The sequence below is a fragment of the Lynx canadensis genome, chromosome B1 (genome assembly GCF_007474595.2).
Source record: "Lynx canadensis isolate LIC74 chromosome B1, mLynCan4.pri.v2, whole genome shotgun sequence".
Lineage (NCBI taxonomy): Eukaryota > Metazoa > Chordata > Mammalia > Carnivora > Felidae > Lynx > Lynx canadensis.
In genome coordinates this window covers 96,214,914-96,237,892 of record NC_044306.2, presented here as the reverse complement: position 1 = coordinate 96,237,892, position 22,979 = coordinate 96,214,914, and the positions used below count along the sequence as shown (strand labels likewise).

General features: G+C 36.8%; 1 protein-coding gene across 6 annotated transcripts in view; it reads right to left on the bottom strand.

Annotated features, from left to right (window-relative positions):
• Positions 1-22,979, bottom strand: part of SCLT1 (sodium channel and clathrin linker 1) — a 226,190-nt gene that overhangs the window by 147,646 nt on the left and 55,565 nt on the right. For all 6 annotated transcript variants that reach the window (XR_003968348.1, XR_003968349.1, XM_030313073.1 and 3 more), the window contains 2 exons: positions 21,372-21,437; positions 16,787-16,857 (listed from right to left, as the gene is read on the bottom strand). Coding sequence is in view for 4 of the 6 variants with exons in the window: in XM_030313073.1 (XP_030168933.1) it covers positions 16,787-16,857; positions 21,372-21,437 (137 nt within the window). In the remaining 2 variants the exon portion in view is untranslated. The remainder of the gene's footprint in view (positions 1-16,786; positions 16,858-21,371; positions 21,438-22,979) is intronic.

The window sequence follows — 22,979 nt, the reverse complement described above, 5'->3', positions numbered from 1 at the left end:
ACAACAGTCATAAGACTACTAGCTGGGCTTGAAAAAAGCATAGAAGACACCAGAGAAACCCCTGCTGCAGAGATCAAAGACCTAAAAACTAGTCACAATGAATTAAAACATGCTATCACTGAGATGTAAAACCAACTGGATACAGTCACAACGAGGACTGAAGAAGCAAAGAAGAGAATAGGTAATATAAAAGATAAAATTATGGAAAATAATGAAGCTGAGAAAAAAGAGGAAAAAGAAATTATCAGATCATGAGGGGAGACTTAGAGAACTAAGTGATTCCATAAAATGAAACAATATCTGTATCACAGGAGTGCCAGAAGAGAAGGGCAGGAAAAGGAAGCAGAAGGCTTATTTGAACAAATTAGAGAACTTCCCTAATCTGGAGAAGGAAACAGCCATTCAAGTCCAAGAGGTACAGAAAACTCTTTTCAGAATCAACAAAATAGGTCAACACCATAACATATCCTAGTGAAACTGGCAAAATACAAAGATAAAGAAAGCATTCTGAAAGCAGCTGGGGACAAATAGTCCTTAACTTACAAGGGTAGACACATAAGGTTAGTAGCAGACCGGTTCACTGAAACGTGGCAGGCCAAAATGGAGTGGCAGGAAATATTCAATATACAGAATGGGAAAAATACGCAGCCAAGAAATCCTTTATCCAGCAAGGCTGTCATTCAGGATAAAGGGGAGATAAAGAGTTTCCCAGATAAACGAAAACTAAAGGAGTTCATGACCACTAAACCATCCCTGCAAGAAATTTTAAGGGGGACTCTCTGAGTGGAGGAAAGGAAAAAAGACCAAAGCCACAAAGACTATAAAGGACTAGAGAATGTTATCAGAAATACCAAGTCTACAGGTATCAAAATGGCATTAAAATTCGTATCTTTCAATAATTACTCTGAAGGTAAGCAGAGTACATATTCCAATCATAAGACACAGGGTATCAGAATGGATAAAAAACAAGATCCATCTATACGCTGCCTATGAGAGACTCTGTTAGACCTAAACACAACTGCAGATTGAAGGTGAGGGGATGGAGAAGCATCTATCATGCTAACAGATGTCAAAAGAAAGTTGGAGTAGCCATACTTACATCAGACAAACTAGATTAAAAAAATTTTTTTTAATGTTTATTTGAGAGACAGAGAGAGAGGGAGACAGAGAAAGAGAGAGAGAGAGAGAGAGAGAGAGCGAGCCAGTGAGCGGGTGAGTTGCAGAGAGGCAGAGAGAAAGGGGGACAGAATCCTAGCAGGTTCTGCACTGTCAGTGTAGAGTCCAATGCGGGGCTCAATCTCATGAATCATTAGATCATGACCTGAGCTGAAATCAAGAGGCGGATGTTTAACCAACTGAGCCACCCAGGGACCCCCACACAAACTAGATTTTAAAGCAAAGACTACAACAAGACATGAAAAAGGGTATTATAATTAAAGGGTCTATCCATCAAGAAGACCTAACAATTATAAATATTTATGCACCCAAATATATTTGGGAGCACCGAAATATATAAGAATCAACTAATAACAAACCTAAAGGAATTCATTGATAATAATACCATAAGAGTAGCAGACTTTAATACCCCACTTAAAGCAATGGACACATTATGTAAGCAGAAAATCAATAAGGAAACAATGGCTTTTAATGACACACTGGACCAGATGGACTTAACAAATATATTCAGAACATTTCATCCTAAAGCTGAATACACATTCTTCTCAAGTGCACATGGAACATTCTCCAGAACAGATCACATACTGAGTCACAAATCAGCCCTCAACAGGTACAAAAAGACTGAGATCATACCATGGATATTTTCAGATCACAATGCTATGAAATTTGAAATCAACCCAGAGAAAAAAATATTGAAAGCCCTCAAATATAAGGAGGTTAGAAAACATGAATGAATGGGTTAACCAGGAAATTAAAGAAGAAATTAAAAAATACATGGAAGTAAATGAAAATGAGAACACAACAGTCCAAACCCTTTGGGATGCAGCAAAGGCAGTCCTAAGTGGAAAGTACATTGCAATTCAGGCCTCTCTCAAGGAGGAAGGAAGGTACCAAATTCAAAATCTAACCCTACACCTAAAGGAGGTGGAAAAGGAGTAGCAGATAAAGCCTAAAGACAGCAGAAGAAAGGGAAATAATAAAGGTTAGAATGGAAATAAAAGATATTTTTAAAAAAAGGGTAGAACAATCAATGAAATTAAATGCTGATTTTTTTAAAGAATAAATAATATTGATAAACCACTAGCCAGTCTTATCAAAAAGAAAAGAGAAAGGACCCAAAGGAAAGAGGAAAGATCATAACCAACATCATAGAAATACAATTTACTGTGAAAAATTATATGCCAAAAAACTGGGCAATCTGGAAATGGACAAATTTCTAGAAACTCACACACTGCCAAAATTGAAATAGGAAGAAATTAAAAATTTGAACAGACCCATAACCAGTAAAAATTGAGAGTTATCAAAAATCTCCCAACAAATAAGAGTCCTGGGCCAGATGTGGCTTCCCAGGGGCATTCTACCAGACATTTAAAGAAGAGTTAATACCTATTATTCTCAAACTATTCCAAAAAATAGAAATCGAAGGAAAGCTTCCAACTGTGGGGCTTCCAATTCTATGAAGCCAGCATTACCTTGATTCCAAACCTAGACAAAGACCCCACTAAAAAGGAGAATTACAAGATAATATCCCTGATGAACATGGATGCAAAAATTCTCAACAAGACACTAGCAAATCGAATCCAACAGTACATTAAAAGAATTATTTACTATGATCAAGTGAGATTTATTCCTGGGATGCAGGACTGGTTCAATATTCACAAATCAATCAATGTGAAACATCACTTTACTAGAAGAAAGGATAAGAACCATCTGATTCTGTCAAGAGATGCAGAAAAAGCATTTGACAAGATACAGCATCCTTTCTTGATAAAGATCCTTAAGAAGTAGGGATAGAAGAAACATAACTGAACATGATAAAGGCCATATATGAGAAATCCATAGCTAATATCATTCTCAATGGGGAAAAACTGAGAGCTTTCCTCCTAAGGTCAGGAGCATGACTGGCATGTCTATTCTCTCCACTGTTGTTCAGTATAGTACTGGAATTCCTAGCTTCAGCAGACCAAAAAATAAACAAATAAATAAATAAAACGCATGCAAGTTGCCAAGAAAGAAGTCAAAAGTCTCACTCTTTAAAGATGACCTGATACTCTACATGGAAAACCGGAAAGACCACCAAAAAACTGGTAGAACTGATATGTGAAGTCAGAAAACTCACAGGACAGTCATGCAGAAATTGGTTGCACTACTTTGCACCAATAATGAAGCAGCAGAATAAGAAATCAAGGAATTTATCCCATTTATACTTGCAGCAAAAACCATAAGATACCTAGGAATAAATCTAACCAAAGTGCTAAAAAATCTGTATGCTGAAAACTATAGAAACCTTATGAAAAAAATTGAAGATGACACAAAGAAATGAAAAATATTCCGTGCTCATGGATTGGAAAAATAAATATTGTTAAAATGTTGATACTCAAAAAAAATGTTGATATTACCCAGGGCAATCTACACATTCAATGTAATCCTTATCAAAATAACATGAGCATTCTTCACAGAGCTAGAACAAACAATCCTAAAATCTGTATGCAACTATGAAAGACCGCAAATAGCCAAAGTAATGTTGAAAAAGAAAACCAAGACTGGAAGCATTAAAATTCTGTGAACTTCAAGCTATACTACAAACCTGTAATCATCAAGACAGTATGGTATTGGCACAAAAACAGACACATAGATCAATGGACTAGAAAACCCCAAAATGGACCCACAAATATATGGCCAACTAATCTTGAACAAAGCGGGAAAGAATATCCAATGGAAAAAAGACTGTTTCTTTAGCAAATGGTGCTGGGAGAACTGGACAGCAACATGCAGAAGAATGAAACTGGACCACTCTCTTATGCCACACACAAAAATAGATGCAAAATGCCTGAAAGACCTACATGTAAGACATAAAACTCAAAATTCTACCTCTTTGACCTGGACCACAGCATGTCACCAGAGGCCAGAGAAACAAAAGCAAAAATGAACTACTGGGACCTCATCAAGATACAAATATTTCTGCACAGAGAAGGAAACAGGCAATCAACGGAATGGGAGAAGGTATTTGCAAATGACATATTGGATAACGGGTTAGTATCCAAAATCTATAAAGAACTTCTCAAACACAACACCCAAAAAACAAATAATCCAGTGAAGAAATGGGCAAAAGACATGAATAGACACTTTTCCAAAGAAGATATCCAGATGGCAAACAACATCAAAGATGCTTGAACATCTTTGTCCTCAGGGAAATATAAATCAAAACCACAATGAGATATCATCTCACATCTGTCAGAATGGCTATGATTAACTCAGAAGTCAACAGATGTTGGCAAGGATGTGGAGAAATGAGAACCCTCTTGCACTGTTGGTGAGAGTGCAAACTGGTGCAGCTGCTCTGGAAAACAGTTTGGAGGTTCCTCAAAAAATTAAAAATAGAACTACCCTATTACCCAGGAATAGCACCACCAGGAATTTATCCAAAGGATACAGGACTGCTGATTCACAGGGGCACACGTACCCCAATGTTTACAGCAGTGCTTTCAACAATAGCCAAATCATGGAAAGAGCCCAAATGTCCATCAACTGATGAATGGATAAAGACGATGTGGTTTATATATACAATGGAATACTACTTGGCAATGAGAAAGAATGAAATCCTGCCATTTGCAGCAATGTGGATGGAACTGGAGGATATTATGCTAAGTGAAATAAGTCAGTCAGAGAAAGACAGATATCTGTTTTCATTCATATGTGATCCTGAGAGACTCAACAGAAGACCATGGGGGAAGAGAAGGGGAAAAAAAAAGTTACAGAGAGGGAGGGAGGCAAACCATAAGAGACTCTTAAATACAGAGAACAAACTGAGGGTTGATGGGGGTGCAGGCAAGAGGGGGAAATGGGGGGAGGGCATTTGCTGGGATGAGCACTGGGTGTTGTATGTAAGTGATGAATCACAGGAATCTACCCCCAAAACCAAGAGCACACTGTATACACTGTGTGTTAGCCAATTTGACAATAAATTATTAAAAAAACTAAATAAACAGAATAAAATTAAAGGAAAAAAAAAAGAAAATACAGCTACCCTATGACTCAGCAATTGCACTACTAGGTATTTAATCCAAAGGATACCAAAATGCTGATTAAAAAGGGCACATGCACCCCAATGTTTATAGCAGCACTATCAACAAAAACCAAATTATGGAAAGAGCCCAATGTTCGCTGACTTATGAATGGATAAAGAAGATGTGGTGGGTGTACACACACACAAACACACAAGCAATGGAATTAGTCAGCTATGAAAAATAATGAAATCTTGCCATTTGCAACAAGGTGGATAGAACTAGAGTGTTATGCTAAGTGAAATAAGTCAGTCAGAGAAAGACAAATATTATATGATTTCACTCATACATAGAATTTAAAAAACGAAACAGATGGAACATAGGAGAAAGGAAGGAAAAGTAAGAAAAACAGAGAGGGAGGCAAACCATAAGAGACTCTTAAATACAGAGAGGATACTGAAGGTTGCCAGAGCGGAAGTGGGCAGGAGGATGGGCTAAATGGGTGATGGGTATTAAGGCAGGCACTTGTTGGGATGAGCACTGGGTGTTATATGTAAGCGATGAATCACTAAATTCTACTCCTGAAACCAATACTACACTGTATTTTAACTAACTTAACTTGTAAAACAAAAACAAAAACAAAAAAACACATAAATACTTAAATGTGTACAGAAAAACATTATAGTTTTTTTTTCATAGAAAACAACCATTCCTGACATGATTTTGACATCAGTTTCCCTACTGATTTATACTATCTCCTCTGTCATATACTAAATTTCTTTTTTTCTCTTTTTTAAATAGCTTATTCATTTAATTGGAAAGAGAGCATACATGTAGGAGGGGCAAAGAGAGAGAGAATCTCAAGCAGGTTCTGCACTAATTCATGAACCATGAGGTCATGACATGAGCCGAAATCAAGTTTAACTGAGTCATGCAGGTGCCCCCTAAATTTCTATATAGTCTTTATTCTGTTCTATTTGGCCAAACTCATGTTCTTGCAAATAACACTGCATTTTATTCTCTACAGGATGGTTTTGGTAAATGGTACTTTACTATTTCATGATGTTAGGATTACATTACCATGTTTTTCTCTCTCAGACACATATATACACACAAATTATAGAGGTATGTAATACAAACTATGTTAAGGTTAATTTTAAAGATCTGGGAGACTTACAGGAAATTTAATCTTCCTATCCAAGTATGGCTGACCATTGATAAAAACTGGAGTTAGGAGCACCAAACCCCCCATGTAGTCAAAAATCCACATATAATGTTGACCCCCTCAAAAGTCAACTAATAGTCTACAGTTGACCTGAAGGCTTACCAAAAACATACAGTTGATTAACACGTATTTTGTGTTTTTACATATTATATACTGTATTCTTACAATAAAGGTAGAAGAAGAAAAATGTTAAGAAGATCCTAAGGAAGAAAAAACACATTCATAATATTGTATGTATTTATTGAAGAATATCTGCATACAAATGGACCCATGAAGTTCAAACCTGTGTTGTACATGGGTCAACTGTACTGATCTATTCCAGTGCCATGGCTGTCAACACTATTCTTATGTTGATCATCAAAAGTCTTGTACCCTGAGTGCAGATCTCTACTGAATTGCTTGTTAATGGTTATCACCAGTAGGATTTCCAGTAGTTACTGCAAGGTCAATTTGTTCAAACTGCCCCCTGCCCCACCATCTGGCCACCTATACATAGACTTCTCAGTTCATTCTTCCACTTGCTTGTGGAAAAAAACTTTAAGTCATCCTTGATACTTCAATCTCTCTGTTACCTCTATCAAATCTATCAGGAATCTACCATACAAAATGTTAAAAACAAAACAAAACCATTTCCAGAATCTGACCACATCTTACCAGCTCCCACTGCCACCACCACAGCCCTAGTCAACCTGAGTCCCACTGCAGCTTTGGTTACTGTAATAGCCTCCTTACTGGTCTCCTTGCTTCCAATTCTTCCTCTTTACAGTCTACTTTCCAATATGGCAGTCTGAGTGATCAATCCTATTAGAATATAAGTCAGATTGTGTCAATCTCCTATTAAAAACCATTCCTATTTCGCCCACAGTAAAAAGCCAAAGTGCTCACTACAGCCTACAAGGCCCCATATCACCGTGTCTTCCACCCTCCATATCATTTCTGATTTAATCTTTTACTACTCTCATCCTCCTGTTTTATACTCTATTCCACATATAGTAGTGAGAAAGAGTCTGAAAAAAATGGCACCAAATTCTTGACTATCTATATCAACATCTGTGCAACATGATGTTGAAAATCTTTCCATCAAAAGGAGTATCTATTTCCCTATCCTTTGAATTTGGATTGATTTGGTGATGTGCCTCACCATGGATAATTAACAAATATTACTCTAAAGAGGCTTGAAAAGTATTTTCAACCTATGCAATGGCAAGTGCTATACTTGGAATACTGTTTCCCTGCATTCTATGGATAATCTGTTCATACCCTTCAAGTCTTTGTTCATATCTCAACTATTCAGTGAGGTTTACTTTGAATACTCTATTTAAAATTGCAGGAGAGGGGCAAGATGGCAGAAGAGCATGGAAGGTTTTTTTGTTTGTTTGTATTTTTTTTCTGTATTTTTTTTGTATTTGTATTTTTTGTTTGTATTTTTGCATTTTGTGTCTCGCATTCATGAAATACAGTCAGACCAACACTAAACCTTCCTGCACACCTAAAAAACTAATTTGAGGATTAACACAATAATCTGCATAACCTGAACCATAGAACTTAGCAGGTAGGCAGTGCAGAGAGGTGTACTGGGGGAGAGAGAAGCTGCAGAGGGCAGGGAGCTGTTTTTACTTGCAGAGAGAGGACGGAGAATGGGGGAGTATGGGAAAAGCACACCACCCAAAGCAGCTGGAGAGAAGGGGAAAAGTGGAAACAGCCGCAGGGACTGAATAAAAACGGGAAAAAGGAGAAAGGAGAGTGTTTAAATTCTATGAAAACTCTATAAAACAGGGGGAGCGCAGACTCTGAAACTCCGCAGCTCCATACCTGGTGGTGCTCTGGTGGGAAGGGTGAATCCACAGGAGCAGAGAGTGAGGTCTGGGAGTCCTGGGGCCACACAAGAGAAGGCAATTTCCCTCTGGGAGGACATTTGGTAGAGGTCGTGCAGCCACCCTACAGCCAAAGGTCCTCACAGACCCCAGAGAAAAATGACATTCACTGGTGCCGGAAGAAGGACGTTAAGGGGGAAGCCAGGTGCCAGATATGTGTTGTGACTTACCATAATCCCTGAAACACTGCTGCTACATGATCGGGAGAAGTTTTTCTGGGGTGGTCTGGCATCCAGCAGCAGATTCTGGACATCGGCAGCACCACGGTCCTGCGAACATTTCTGGGTGCGGCTGGCACCCAGCCATTGCTCTGTGAACCCTCCCCCCAGAGGATCTGAGAGGGTCAAAACCACAGTCCCTCAGAAGTGAAGAGCTGCAAAAACAGTGCTGCATCTGAGATAAAACTAAGAAGGAAAGTGGCACCTGGCAACCTGATGGCTTGGTCACGGACAATGTAAAAGCAGGGAGTGGACGGAAGCCTGAGACAAAGGATGGGTGTGCGATTGCTGATCAGGCAGTACAGAGTTCTGATAACAGAGAATGGGTAGCTGGGTGATGCCATTTTCACCTCTCCCACGCATACGCATACACAACTACAAGTGCCACAACAATCCACCCCAGTAAGCTAAACAGTGACATCTAGTGGAGAATGGAGCTGTTACATTAAGCCCCACACAACTGGGCTAACCTCACTCTTCAGGAACACCACAAGTCTCTCCGCTTGCTTAGTTTATGGACTATAAAGTACTTCAGAGTTTGACTTCTAGGGGAAACAATGCAATTTCAATCGTATTTCAGTGTGTTAGTTGGTCCATCTATTCATTTTTTTTTTTTGTTTCTCCTTTCTTCAATACAGAAAGAAAAAATGTTATTTCTATTTTCAATTTTTATTGAAAATATGTTTAACTTCTTCCAGTATATCTTTTACAGTTTTGTAAATTTCTCAAATTCTATTGTATTTCCATAATTTCATTTTATCTATTTATTTTTTGAAAATTTCAGACATTTTCCTTTTTTCCCCCTTTCCCCTTTTTTCTCTAATCTATCAAGCTCCTTACAACAACAAGACCAAAACACACCTATGATCTAACATCATTTATTTGATTTCTTTTTGGGTTGTTTTTAATTTTAAAATTTTAAATTTTTTTTTTTTTATCAATTCCTTTTCTTCCTTCAAAATGATGAAACAAAGGAATTCACCACAAAAGAAAGAGAAGGAAGAAACCATAGCTAGGGAATTAACACAGATACAAGCAAGATGTCTGAACCACAATTTAGAATCACGATAATAAGAATACTAGCTGAGGTTGAAAATAGATTGGAATCCCTTTCTGCGGAGATAAAAGAAGTAAAAACTAGTCAGGATGAAATAAAAAATGGTATAACTGAGCTGCAATCTGGAATGGATGCCATGACAGCAAGGATGTATGAGGCAGAGCAGTGAATCAGTGATATAAAGGACAAATTTATGGAGAATAAAAAAGCAGAAAAAAGAGGGAGACTAAGACAAAAGAGCACAATTAAGAATTGGAGAAATCAGTGACTCAAAAGGAACAAGATCAGAATCACAGAAGTCCCAGAAGATGAAGAGAGAGAAAAAAGGGTAGAAGGGTTATGTGAGCAAATCATAGTGGAAAACTTTTCCTAACCTGGGGAAAGACACAGACATCAAAATCCAGGAAGCACAGAGGACTTCCATTAGATTCAACAAAAACCGACCATCAACAAGGCATATCATAGTCAAATTCACAAAATACTCAGGCAAGGAGAGAATCATGAAAGTAGCAAGGGAAAAAGAGTCCCTAACCTACAAGGTAAGACAGATCAGGTTTGCAGCACACCTATCCACAGAAACTTGGCAGGCCAGAAAGGAGTGGCAGGATATATTCAATGTGCTGAATCAGAAAAATATGCAGCCAAGAATTCCTTATCCAGCAAGGCTTTCATTCAAAATAGAAGGAGAGATTAAAAGTTTCCCCCACAAAAAAAATTAAAGGAGTTCATGACCACTAAACTAGCCCTACAAGAAATTTTAAGGGGGACTCTCTGAGGAGAGAAAAGATGCAAAAAAACCCATAAACCAAAAAAACAAAAAAACCCAAAAAAACCCCAAAAGCAACAAAGACTAGAAAGGACCAGAGAACACTACCAGAATCTCCAACTCTATAAGAAACATAATGGCAATAAATTCATATCTTTCAGTACTCACTCTAAATGTCAATGGACTAAATGCTCCAATGAAAAGATATAGGGTAACAGAATGGATAAGAAAACAAGATCCATCTATATGCTGTTTACAAGAGACCCACTCTAGACCTAAAACTACCTTCAGATTGAAAGTAAGGGGATGAAGAACCACGTATCATGCTAATAGTCAACAAAAGAAAGCTGGAGTAGCCATACTTATGTCAGAAAATCTAGACTTTAAGATAAAGACTGTAACAAGAAATGAAGAAGGGCATGATCATAAATAAGGGGACATTCCACCAAGAAGACCTAACAATTGTTAACATTTATGCTCCAAATGTGTGAGCTCCCAAAAATATAAATCAATTAATCAAAAAGATAAACTCATTGATAATAATACCATAATAGGAGGGGACTTCAACACCCCACTTACAGCAATGGGCAGATCATCTAAACAAAAAAATCAATAAGGAAACAATGGCTCTGAATGATACACTGGACCAGACGGACTTAACAGATATAATCAGAACACTTCATCCAAAAGCAGTGGAATATACATTCTTCTCCAGTGCACACGGGACATTCTCCAGAATAGATCACATACTGGGACACAAATCAGCCATCAACAAGTATAAAAAGATCGAGATGATACCGTGCATATTTCCAGATCACAACTCTATGAAACTCGAAATCAACCACAATAAAAAATTAGGAAAGGTAACAAATACTTGGAGACTAAAGAACATGCTACTAAAGAATAAACGGGCCAACCAAGAAGTTAAAGAGGAAATTAAAAAGTTCATGGAAGCCAATGAAAATGGTAACACCATAGCCCAAAACTTCTGGGACACAGCAAAGGCAGTCATAAGAAGGAAGTATATATAGTAATCCAGACCTTCCTAAACAAGGAAGAAAGATCTTAGATACACAACCTAACCTTACACCTTAAAGAGGTGAAAAAAGAACAGCAAATAAAAACTCAAACCAGCAGAAGACAGGAAATAATAAAGATTAGAGTGAAATGAATGCTACTCAAACCAAAAAAAAACAAAAAAACAAAAAAACAAAAAACAGAACAGATCAATGAAACCAGAAGCTGGTTCTTTGAAAGAATTAAAAACTTTGATAAACCCTTCACCAGTTTGATCAAAAGAAACAGGAAAGGACCCAAATAAATACAATCAAGAATGAAAGAGGAGAGGCCACCACCAACACAGCAGAAATACAAACAATAATAAGAGAATATTATGAGCGATTATAAACCAAAAAAACAGCAATCTGGAAGTAATGGACAAATTCCTAGAAACATACAAACTACCAAAAGAGAAACAGGATGAAACAGAAAATTTGAACAGATCCATAACCAATAAAGAAATCAAATCAGTAATCAAAAATCTCCCCCAAAACAAGAGTCCATGGCCAGATAGCTTTCCAGGGGAATTCAACCAAACATTTTTTTTTTTTAATGTTTATTTTTGAGACAGAGAGAGACACAGAATGAGCAGGGAAGGGGCAGAGAGAGAGGGAGACACAGAATGTGAAGCAGGCTCCAGGCTCTGAGCTGTCAGCACAGAGCCTGACACGGAGCTTGAACTCACGAACTGTGAGATCATGACCTGAGCCGAAGTTGGACACTTAACCGACTGAGCCACCCAGGCGCCCCTTCAACCAAACATTTAAGGAAGAGTTAACACCTATTCTCTTGAAGGTGTTCCAAAAAATAGAAATGGAAGGAAAACTTCCAAACTCTTTCTATGAAGCCAGCATTACTTTGATTCTAAAACCAGACAAAGACCCCACTAAAAAGAACTATAGACCGATTTTCCTGATGAACATGGATTCAAAAACCCTCAACAAGATATTAGCCAACCGGATCAAACAATACATTAAAAAAATTATTCACCACGACCAAGTAGGATTTATACCTGAGATGCAGGGCTGGTTCAATATCCACAAAACAATCAATGTGATGCATCACATCAATAAAAGAAGGACAAGAACCACATGATCCTCTCAAAAGATGCAGAGAAAGCATTTGACAAAATACAGCATCCTTTCTTGATAAAAACCCTCAAGAAAGTAGGGATAGAAGGATCATATCTCAAGATCATAAAAGCCAAATATGAAAGACTCAACACTAATATCATCCTCAATGGGGAAACACTGAGAGCTTTCCCCTTAAGGTCAGGAACAAGACAGGGGTGTCCACTCTCACCACTGTTATTCAACATAGTATTAGAAGTCTTAGCCTCTGCAATCAGACAATACAAAGAAATAAAAGGCATCCAAATCGGCCAGGAGGAGGTCAAACTTTCACTCTTTACTGATGACATGATATTCTATATGGAAAACCCAAAAGATTTCACCAAAAAACCTCTGGAATTGATTCATGAATTCAGCAAAGTTGCAGGATATAAAATCAATGCACAGAAATCGGTTGCATTCCTGTACACCAACAATGAAGCAACAGAAAGAGAAACCAAGGAATCAACCTCATTTACAATTGCACCAAAACCCATAACATACCAAGGAATAAATCTAACCAAAGAGGTGAAAAAATTATACACTGACAACTATAGAAAGCTTATGAAACAAGTTGAAGACAACACAAAAAAAAAAAAAAAGGAAAAATATTCCATGCTCCTGGATAAGAAGAATAAATATTGTTAAAATGTCGATACTACCCAAAGCAATCTACATATTCAATGCAATCCCTATCAAAATAACAGCAGCACTCTTCACAGAGCTAGAGCAAACAGTCTAAAATTTGTGTGGAACCAGAAAAGATCCAAATAGCCAAAGCAATCTTGGAAGAGGAAACCAAAGTAGGAGGCATCACAATCCTGGATTTCAAGCTGTACTACAAAGCTGTAATCATCAAGACAGTATGGTACTGGCACAAAAACAGACACGCAGATCAATGGAACAGAATAGAGAACCGAGAAATGGACCCACAAACGTATGGCCAACTAATCTTTGACAAAGCAGGAATGAATATCCAATGGATTAAAGACAGTCTCTTTAGCAAGTGGTGCTGGGAAAACTGGACAGAGACATGCAGAAAAATGATCCTGGACCACTTTCTTACACCATACACAAAATTAAACCCAAAATGGATGAAAGATCTAAACATAAGACAGGAAGCCATAAAAATCCTCAAGGAGAAAGCAGGCAAAAACCTCTTTGATCTTGGCTGCAGCAACTTCTTACTCAACACATCTCCAGAGGCAAGGGAAACAAAAGCAAAAATGAACTATTGGGACCTTATCCAAATAAAAAGCTTCTGCACAGCAAAGGAAACAGTCAGCAAAACTAAAAGGCAACTGATAGAATGGGAGAAGATATTTGCAAATGACATTAGATAAAGGGTTAGTATCCAAAATCTGTAAAGAACTTGTCTAATTCAACACCCAAAAAACCAAATAATCCAGTGAAGAAATGGGCAAAAGACATGAATAGACACTTCTCCAAAGAAGACATCCAGATGGCCAACTGACACATGAAAAACTACTCAACTCATTATCAGGGGAAATACAAATCAAAACCACAATGAGATACCATCTTATACCTGTCAGAATGGCTAACATTAACTACTCAAGCAACAACAGATGATGGCGAAGATGTGGAGAAAGAGGATCTCTTTTGCACTGCTGGTGGTAATGCAAACTGATGCAACCACTCTGGAAAACAGTATGGACGTTCCTCAAAAAATTAAAAATAAAACTACCTGATAACCCAGCAATTGCACTACTAGGTATTTAGCCAAGGGATACAGGTATGCTGTTTCAAAGGAACACATGCACCCCCATGTTTATAGCAGCACTAACAATAGCCAAAGTATGAAAAGAGCCCAAATGTCTATCGATGGATGAATGAATAAAGAAAAGTGGTGTGTATACATACAATGGAGTATTACTTGGCAATCAAGAGTGAAACCTTGCCATTTGCAGTTACATGGATGGAACTAGAGGGTATTATGTACACTAAGTGTAATTAGTCAGAGAAACAGAAACATCCTAGGACTTAACTCATATGGGACTTTAAGGTACAAAACAGATAAACATAAGGGAAGGGAATCAAAAATAATATAGAAACAGGGAGGGGTATGAAACGTCAGAGATTCTTAAATATGGAGAACAAACAGAGGGTTACTGGAGGGTTGTGGGAAGGGGAATGGGCTAAATGGGCAAGGGGCATTATGGAGTCTGCTCCTGAAATCACTGTTGCACTATATGCTAACTAACTTGGATGTAAATTAAAAAAAAAATTATAAATAACCTAAAAAATAAATAAAATAAAATTTCAAGCCCACCACTACTACGTTCCCCTCATAGCAGGCCCCCCAAGGTAGGCCTCTGGGACCATGTCTGAGTTTATGCTAATGAAGTGACACAAGGTAGGAATGGGAGCTGGGCCATGCTGGAAAGTGCAATCAGGTAATTAGAGAGTTGAGGCTTTGAGCCATGTAATATAGGCCTGACTTCTTGACCTCCAGGGAGAGAAGGTAGACTGGAGATTGAATTCAATCAAAAGGCCAATGATTCAATCAGTCATGATATTTAAATTGCAAAAGTATAGTCAAATAATGTTTTATTGGATGACACAGTCATTGAGAAATATCATTAAAAAAGTAAATTTATTTAGATTTAAAACAAATCATAGGCATATAATAAAAATACAATAAAATGTCTGGACACTAAGGCTTAGGTCAGCTTCCTAGTTGGTGAACACAGTGATGTGCCAGGAGGGTGCTGCACCCTAGTTCCACGGGCAGAGGACATGAGAGTTCTAATTTTGAGATCTTACTAGATCTCACTCAATGGGTCTCTTCTTTTGGCTGGTTCTGATTTGTGAACTTTATAATAAAATTTTAATCATAAGTATAGTGCTTTCCTGAGTTCCCTTAGACATTGTAGAGAATTACTGTGGGGACACTTGTATTTGGAGCCAGTTGGCCACGAGTGTGGGTGGCCCGGGGATCCCTAAACTTGAATCCTAGTGAATCCCTAAACTTGACTCTGTGGAGTCTGGACTAAACATGGTTAGTGCCAGAACTGCACTGTACTTGTATACTTTCATACTATCTAGAGTTTTCTCTAATGGACTTATGTTAGTTTTATAATTAAAATAAGACACTTCCATTTGGAAGAAAGAGAAATAAAATCTTGGGATTGAATACTATTTTAAAATGTAAAATCATTATCAAAAGAAATATAGAGGACCAAATAAGAGCCTTTGAGTAGAAATGTCTAGGGGAAAAGAATGTAAATTTATTTAAATTAAATTAAAAAGCTGATAAAGGCATAAAATTTTGTGAAATGCATTCTTCTTTTTTTTAAAATAGCAAAATGTTATTTTGTGGGGCCAAATACATGATGGTGTAAAAAACGAAATAAATAGCAAGGTTCATTTAACAAACAGAAACTTACATTTTTTTAATAAAATGTAAATATATACTACAATTTAAAGATATTTCTAAGTTACTGCATCATAGAGCAAAACCCTATTATGATTATACTTTTGACTTTTCAGTATTATGATTAAGGGGGACAAAAAGTGAAAAAAAATTTTGGTCATTTGGAGCCCAATGCCAGGCTTGATTGCACCAACCCTGAAATCATGACTGAGCCACAATCAAGAGCCGGATGCTTAACCAAGTGAGCCACCCAGGTGCCCCTAAGTTGCCTGATTTTTAAAAACTCTCTACTGGCTTTCTTGTCTTCCTCTCTGTTCCACTTTCCTCCTACTGGTGCTCCCTGGTATTACATTTCAATAAACTACATGCTTTGACACCCTTTTCTCTGGGTCTAATCACAGGGAAATACAAAGAAGATATGTGCAGAAAAAATGTTTCTAAGGGAACTGATTTTATTCCATAAGCACTGGTTTTACTATCATGGAACATCCTTTCATGTGTATATTAATAGATGCCTCCTCACTAATTGTCTTGATTTCAATCTACCTTGAGAGAAGCTTAAAAGGGAAGAAAAAAATTCATGGAAAACTCATGGAAATATGATGGCATCATCACTTGCTCTGAAGTAAAATAATTTCTTTAAAAATTTATTTATCTTGAGAGAGAGAGAGAGAGAGAGAGAGAGAATGTGTGTGAGTGGAGGAGCGGCAAAGAGAGAGGGAAGAGAGAATCTCAAGCAGGCTCCACACTATCAGCATGGAGCCCAATGCAGGGTTGGAACTCATGAACCAAGAGACCATGACCTGAGTCGAAATCAAGAGTCAGAGGCTTAACTGACTAAGCCACTAGGCATCCCTGAAAAAAAAATTATTAATCAAATAACAAAATTCATTTTTGAATTTACCTAAGTTGTTTTCGGAGTTGCTCAATTTCCACATTTTGTTCAGTTACTGTTTTCAGAAAGTGTTGGTTAGTCTGCCACAAGAAAAAAAACAGAAACGTTCAGTATTAGAACACTTAAAACTACATCTTCAAAGACTAACTACAGGGCATAAAAGTAGAAAAAATTAAGTCATGATAATGATTAGCGTTTTTGACTGTAAAATATAACCTTGGCAATATTTCCTCACCTTTACTACATTAGGGGATGTCTGCTTCATTTCAAACCATGTGCATCTGTTTTTCTATGTTTTAGGTCTTTCCTTGAATATTTGAACCTCCTTTATTCACTTAACTGCCCAGAAGGTGACAGGTGTTGCAGAATTCATGTCCCCAGTATGCTCTGGAAGAGCTCGATAACAATGACTGAAGAGAACTGGTGTGTAAACATCTCACTCTCCTCCTATGCTCCATGGTGGAATAAGTCTGAGCCTGTTATACAAAGGCTTCCAGAGTTCATTGGTAGGATTCAGTCTCAGTTACCCACGGTGTTAACTGGCATGATTCTTAAAAACCCTTTGGCTACCTTCTCTTCCTTTCCCAGTCTCACTTCCCCATTTCCTTACTGGTGCTCCCTTGTATTATCTCCTAAATAAATGACATGCTTTAGAATCATTTTCTCAGGGTTAGCCTGCAAAGGAACCTAAAGTAAGATACGTAGCAGTCTTCCAACTGTAGAAAAAACTTTTTTTAAGGAAATTGATTTTCTTCTGTAAGTGCTGGTTTTATCACAAAGGCACAGATCCCTTATCCTTATCATCTTTATCTATATGCCTTATAGGTAAAGTCATACAGACTCCAGTTACTTCATAATCCATAGTCTTGATTTCAGTTTCTTCCCATCCCAACAAATCATACATACATCTGTCCAAATGCTTCTCCCCAAAGCAGTTTTCATTGTGCTTCTATCATATTCTATTCAATTTCATTGACTCCCCCTCCCTCCCTCCTTCCGTCTTTCTCCTTCCTTCCTTCCTTCCTTCCTTCCTTCCTTCCTTCCTCCCTCCCTCCCTCCCTCCCTCTCTCTCTCTCTCTCTCTCTCTCTCTCTTTCTTAAGAGAGGGTGAGTGGGGAAGGAGCAGAGAGAGAGGGAGGGATCTGAGGAGCCAAAGCAGGTTCTGTGCTGTCAGCAGCGAGCCCAACATGGATCTTGAACTCAAAAACCTTAAGATCACAACCTGAGCCGAAGTTGGACGCTCCACTGACTGAGCCACAGATGTGTCCCACGGACTTCATATTTTTAATACACTATTTTATTTCTTCCTGAAATCAGAATTCCTTCCTGCCATCATTTATCCCTCTCACATCCTGTGTGGCCCACTCACTTTAAGACAGAAATAATTGTTTCCTTTCTATATTTTGATAAAATTTTATATGCATTTTTACAATACACATCACATTATATTCAAACATTATATTTAAAGTTCATGTATTCCTGGCGAAAATATGAGTCATTTATTGAAGACCACCTTCTCCCAGAATCCTCAGTGAATGCCACATGATTTAGTACATTCTAAGTACCTAAACCTTTAAGGAATAAATGAATGAATGTCTCCATTGAAACATGGAAGAGTTTGAAGACTGCATCTTTCTTTATTTTGGGAAGCAGACTACTGCAGACCAGAATTTAGTGGTCCATTCACAGACCATAATTTAAGAGGCCAACTATCACACACAGGAAAAGAAGGCTAGAATTATGAAAGGTAGGTAAATTATACCATATCAGAATAGTTAAAATGAACAAACTGGGTGCAGCACTGGGCATGAATCAGGAAAGACCTAATGGTTACATGTAAATAATTGAAGGGTTGACTTGAAGAAGTGAGCTTGTTCTATGTTACTCCAAAAGATAAAATCACGTATCAATGGGAGGAAATTTATGAAGATTTTAGTTTTCTAATAATCAGAATTCAAAAGAACAGACTCTTTGGGGAAGTGATAAATCTCTTACAAGGAATAGCTAAAGCATAGGCTAGATGATCATTTAACTGAAAAGCATTTAATGAAAGATGCCTATGTCATTTGAGGAAATAGATGACTTTTAATATCATTTCAAATTCTCCTGTCAAGCAATCTCAATGACTTCAGTCCAAACTGATTCACATCTCTGAATTCTTCTATGTCTGTAATGCACCATTAATGTTTTATTACATATACTGTCTTAGAATTAACATAATTAATGCTTGTGTCTTTTACCAGTTGGGAACACCTTAAAAATAAATGACATAGAGCATTTAGGAGAATTATAAATTGAAACTGTGAATTATAAAAAGCTAGTGTTAGAAACTAACACACTTGATTTGCTAGCAAGCCTAGTAGAGCTCAACAACTGCAACTGAATATGGCTTTGGTGTTTTGTATTTGTCATTACAAAGAAAATTAAATACTATATTAATATTCTAGAGTTTGAAGATTCATAAAGGTCCAAGGAGGCATCCCTTTCAATCATCAATCATGATTATTTCATATGTCATCCTGTTTTACCAAGTAGGACAGGAATTTATGGTTAGATGCACATTTCTCTTGCAACCTTTAACAGTGAAAGGAACTTAATATGCAATTAGCAAATATTTTTGAGTAATTTTATAAAGATGAACAAATCTCAAAAAAGAATATTATTTCACTAAGAGAACCTCTAGGAAATATCAACTACTATTATATAAATATATACTTGTAATAAATAAATATAAACTTGTACTTTTACGTATCATTCACATCACTTCCATATGTTACAAAAGTGCACTGGTCATGAAAGATAATTACTTCTTGTATACTCACCAATTTACTGTACATCATAGGGACTGATTCCATTAATCAGCTTATTATGAATTCAGGAAACTTTTTTATGGAACTGCTTGATTTTTAAAGGGTACTTTTCTTCAAGTCTGATTTTTACTCAAACGTGCTCCTATGTCTATGCTCTGAATGCTCTTTGAGACATACAAAATCTTTACAATCAGTTAGCTATGTCTCTTCACATTTAGCAGTCTTGTTTGCCACCTGATAGGTACATTAAGAAAAATTCTTAAGTTTCAAAATTTCTTTTACCATTTTCCTTTATTTTAACCACCAAGACAGCCTCTTCTTTGCTCTCTCTCTTTCATCTCTTATATCCATCTTGTCACTCCTTTATCACTTTTGGCTAAAATCTATGAATTCTTGTATCTTAGAAAATTTTTAATGCATTTCCTATGAATACTCAAATATTTGCTTCCCATGACTTTTATCATAATGATTTTGGGTTGCTTACAATAAAATAGGAGCTCTGTGGTATAAGGTAACAGAGGATTATATAATCCCTGAAATTCTAGGAGATATACTGAAAGAATGAATAATTGTGATAATAGGTTAAACTACTGATTTCATGCAGAAATATGATTTCCTGATTATGGATATTAATCATTTAGTTCTGGAGAACTTTTAATATTATTTTTAAAATGTCTAAGAAGTATATCATCAAAAACTTTAAGTGATTAAAAAATAGAAGCTAAATAAGGCAAAATTTATTTAATAATTTTTTGCATGGTTAAAGGAGAAAATTTTGAAAGGTAGAAAAAATTAGATAACTTACTTTTGATGGCACAACTCCACTCTTAAACAAAGACATTTTCATTAGGTACTAACAAGAATTAGCAGAGTAACTAAGCAAAATGAAGAAAGGAAAGAGAGGAATTACCTGGGATGTCATAATTATATTACTCAACAATGAGGTAAAATAAAATTCCAAGAAGAAAGGAAAAGAAAAGGAGACAAAAGAAGAGAAAAAGGAAAGTGAGAGGAGAAAAAAGGTAAAGAGTAGAATTAGGAAGGCTAATTACATTTCTTTTAGAAAAATATTAAAGGGAAATTTAGATATACCAAATAATACTGGTGGTCAATCCACTAACAAATGATCCTTAACGTTCCATTATTTTTAAGAAATTGGTCTATTAGTTTATTTAACAGTTCTACCATTCTTATTATATACCTAGCAGTGTGCTACACGAAATGGTAAGAATAAAGAATGAGAGGGGTGCCTGAGCGGCTCAGTCGGTTGAGCGTCTGACTTCAGCTTAGGTCATGATCTTGCGGTCTGTGAGTTCGAGCCCTATGTCGGGCTCTGTGCTGACAGGTAAGAGCCTGGAGCCTGCTTTGGATTCTGTGTCTCTCTCTCTCTCTGTACCAACCCTGCTTGCACTCTCTGTCTCTCAAAAATGAATAAATGTTAAAAAAAAGAAAAAAGAAAGAAAAGAAAAAAGAAAGAATAAAGCATGAGTCATACTCTTGAGAAGCTCACAGTCTAGAATACTCTCAGGAGATCCTACCTAGGACCCTAAGATAACCATTAGATTAGGTGGTATTTCAGAGAGATTTTAGCTTTAGATCTCCAGTAAGTTTTGTGAATTCTGTCATGCTATTGAATGTAAAAGATAAAAAAGAGGACTGCCTACTTATCTTAATTTCACATAACACAGGATTTTCTGTTACTGATTTTTATTAGCATAAATAATATTTATAGTGACAATTTCTAGTTTGTATAAACAAGCACACTAAATGGATACTTTCACTTACCATTTCTATGTTCTCATTAGTAACATGAAGTTGCTTGGTCAGTTGTTGAAAATTGGTCAGTTGATCCTATAGTAGGAAGGTAGAAGTGTACATAAATAGCATTCTGTACAACAGACATAACCTGTATGTAAAATTAACCTAAAATCAAGTCTAAATTCATTGTGCCTAAGTTTAGATGAAATTACTTGCCTTTCTGTTATTGTGTGAATTAACAGTTGAAGAAATAAGACAAAAACTTTTAAAAATGATTACAAAAAATGAATGTATTTATTTTTTATGTAAGACCACTATTTCTAAAAATTGGTTTATTAGTAAATAGACATGCTAAGAGAGACATTGCATAATTTTGGAAAACTACATTCAAACCTACTCAAAACCTATAACATAAAACCCTGGCACAGGAATTATTGTCCCTCTATCCCCCTTTTAAAATTCTCATGGCTTGAATTTTTAAGTTATGTCATTATCTGTTATGATCCTGTTAAACACAGTATGTGCAGGGGACACAAAATTGGAAGGGGCTGTTAATACGTTGGATGACAGAATTAAAGACTGATAGATAACTGGGGAAATAAGGACAAAGTATTATTTGTAAAGTCTTGTTCAAAAAAAGAAAACTAACTGCATAGCTACAGTACAAGAATAAAGGTAAATAACACAGGACTTAGTAGATTGACCTAAATGAGGAAAACAGCCTCAAAGAACTAGATTGTATTAGAAATGGTTTCTAGATCTCAGAAGTAAAAGCCTTTTCTTTTTGACAAAATGCTATCTATCTATATACACATATCCATACACAGACACACTTTCAATTTTTTTTTTGACACAGAGAGAAAGAAAGAGAGGGGTGGGGGAGAGGGAGAGAGTGGCAGGGAGGGAGAATCTTAAGCAGGTTCCAAGCTCAGTGTAGATCCCTACATGGGGCTTAATTCCATGACTCTGAGATCATGACCTGAACTGAAATCAAAGGTGAGTCACTCAACTGACTGAGCCACCCAGGCGCCCCCACACTTTTGAGTATAGTTGACACACAATGTTACATTAGTTTCAAGTATACAACCAACACAATAGAGAAGTGATTCAACTTCTCTATACATCGTGCTATGGCTCACCATGAGTATAGCTACCATCTGTCACCATACAATGTTGTTAAAATATCACTGACTATATTCCCTATAATGTGCCTCTTATTCTTGTGACTTATTCAGTCCATATCTGGAAGCCTGTATCTCCTCTTCACTCCCCTTCACTCATTTTTCCCATTCTCCCCGCTCCCCTTCTCTCAGAGGTAAACGTCTTATGGCTCAGACTACATATGGGTTATTTGCAAACCAGGGAATATATAGAAAAATCATTTTGTAAAGTGCAAAGCATCATGTAAGCATTATTATGACTCCTTTAGGTAAAAATTCCCAATAATGCTGATGATAATAGGAACAATCTTAAACTGGAATTTGAAAAGTCCATAAATGAGAATTAAAGAAAGGCATGATAACCAATGTATTTACATAGCTGCCTTCTCAAAACCCACAGAAAAGGAATCAGAATTTGGATTACTCTACAACTGTCAATGTTCCCAGCAGAAAAAGAATCAATGGAAGGATAAAG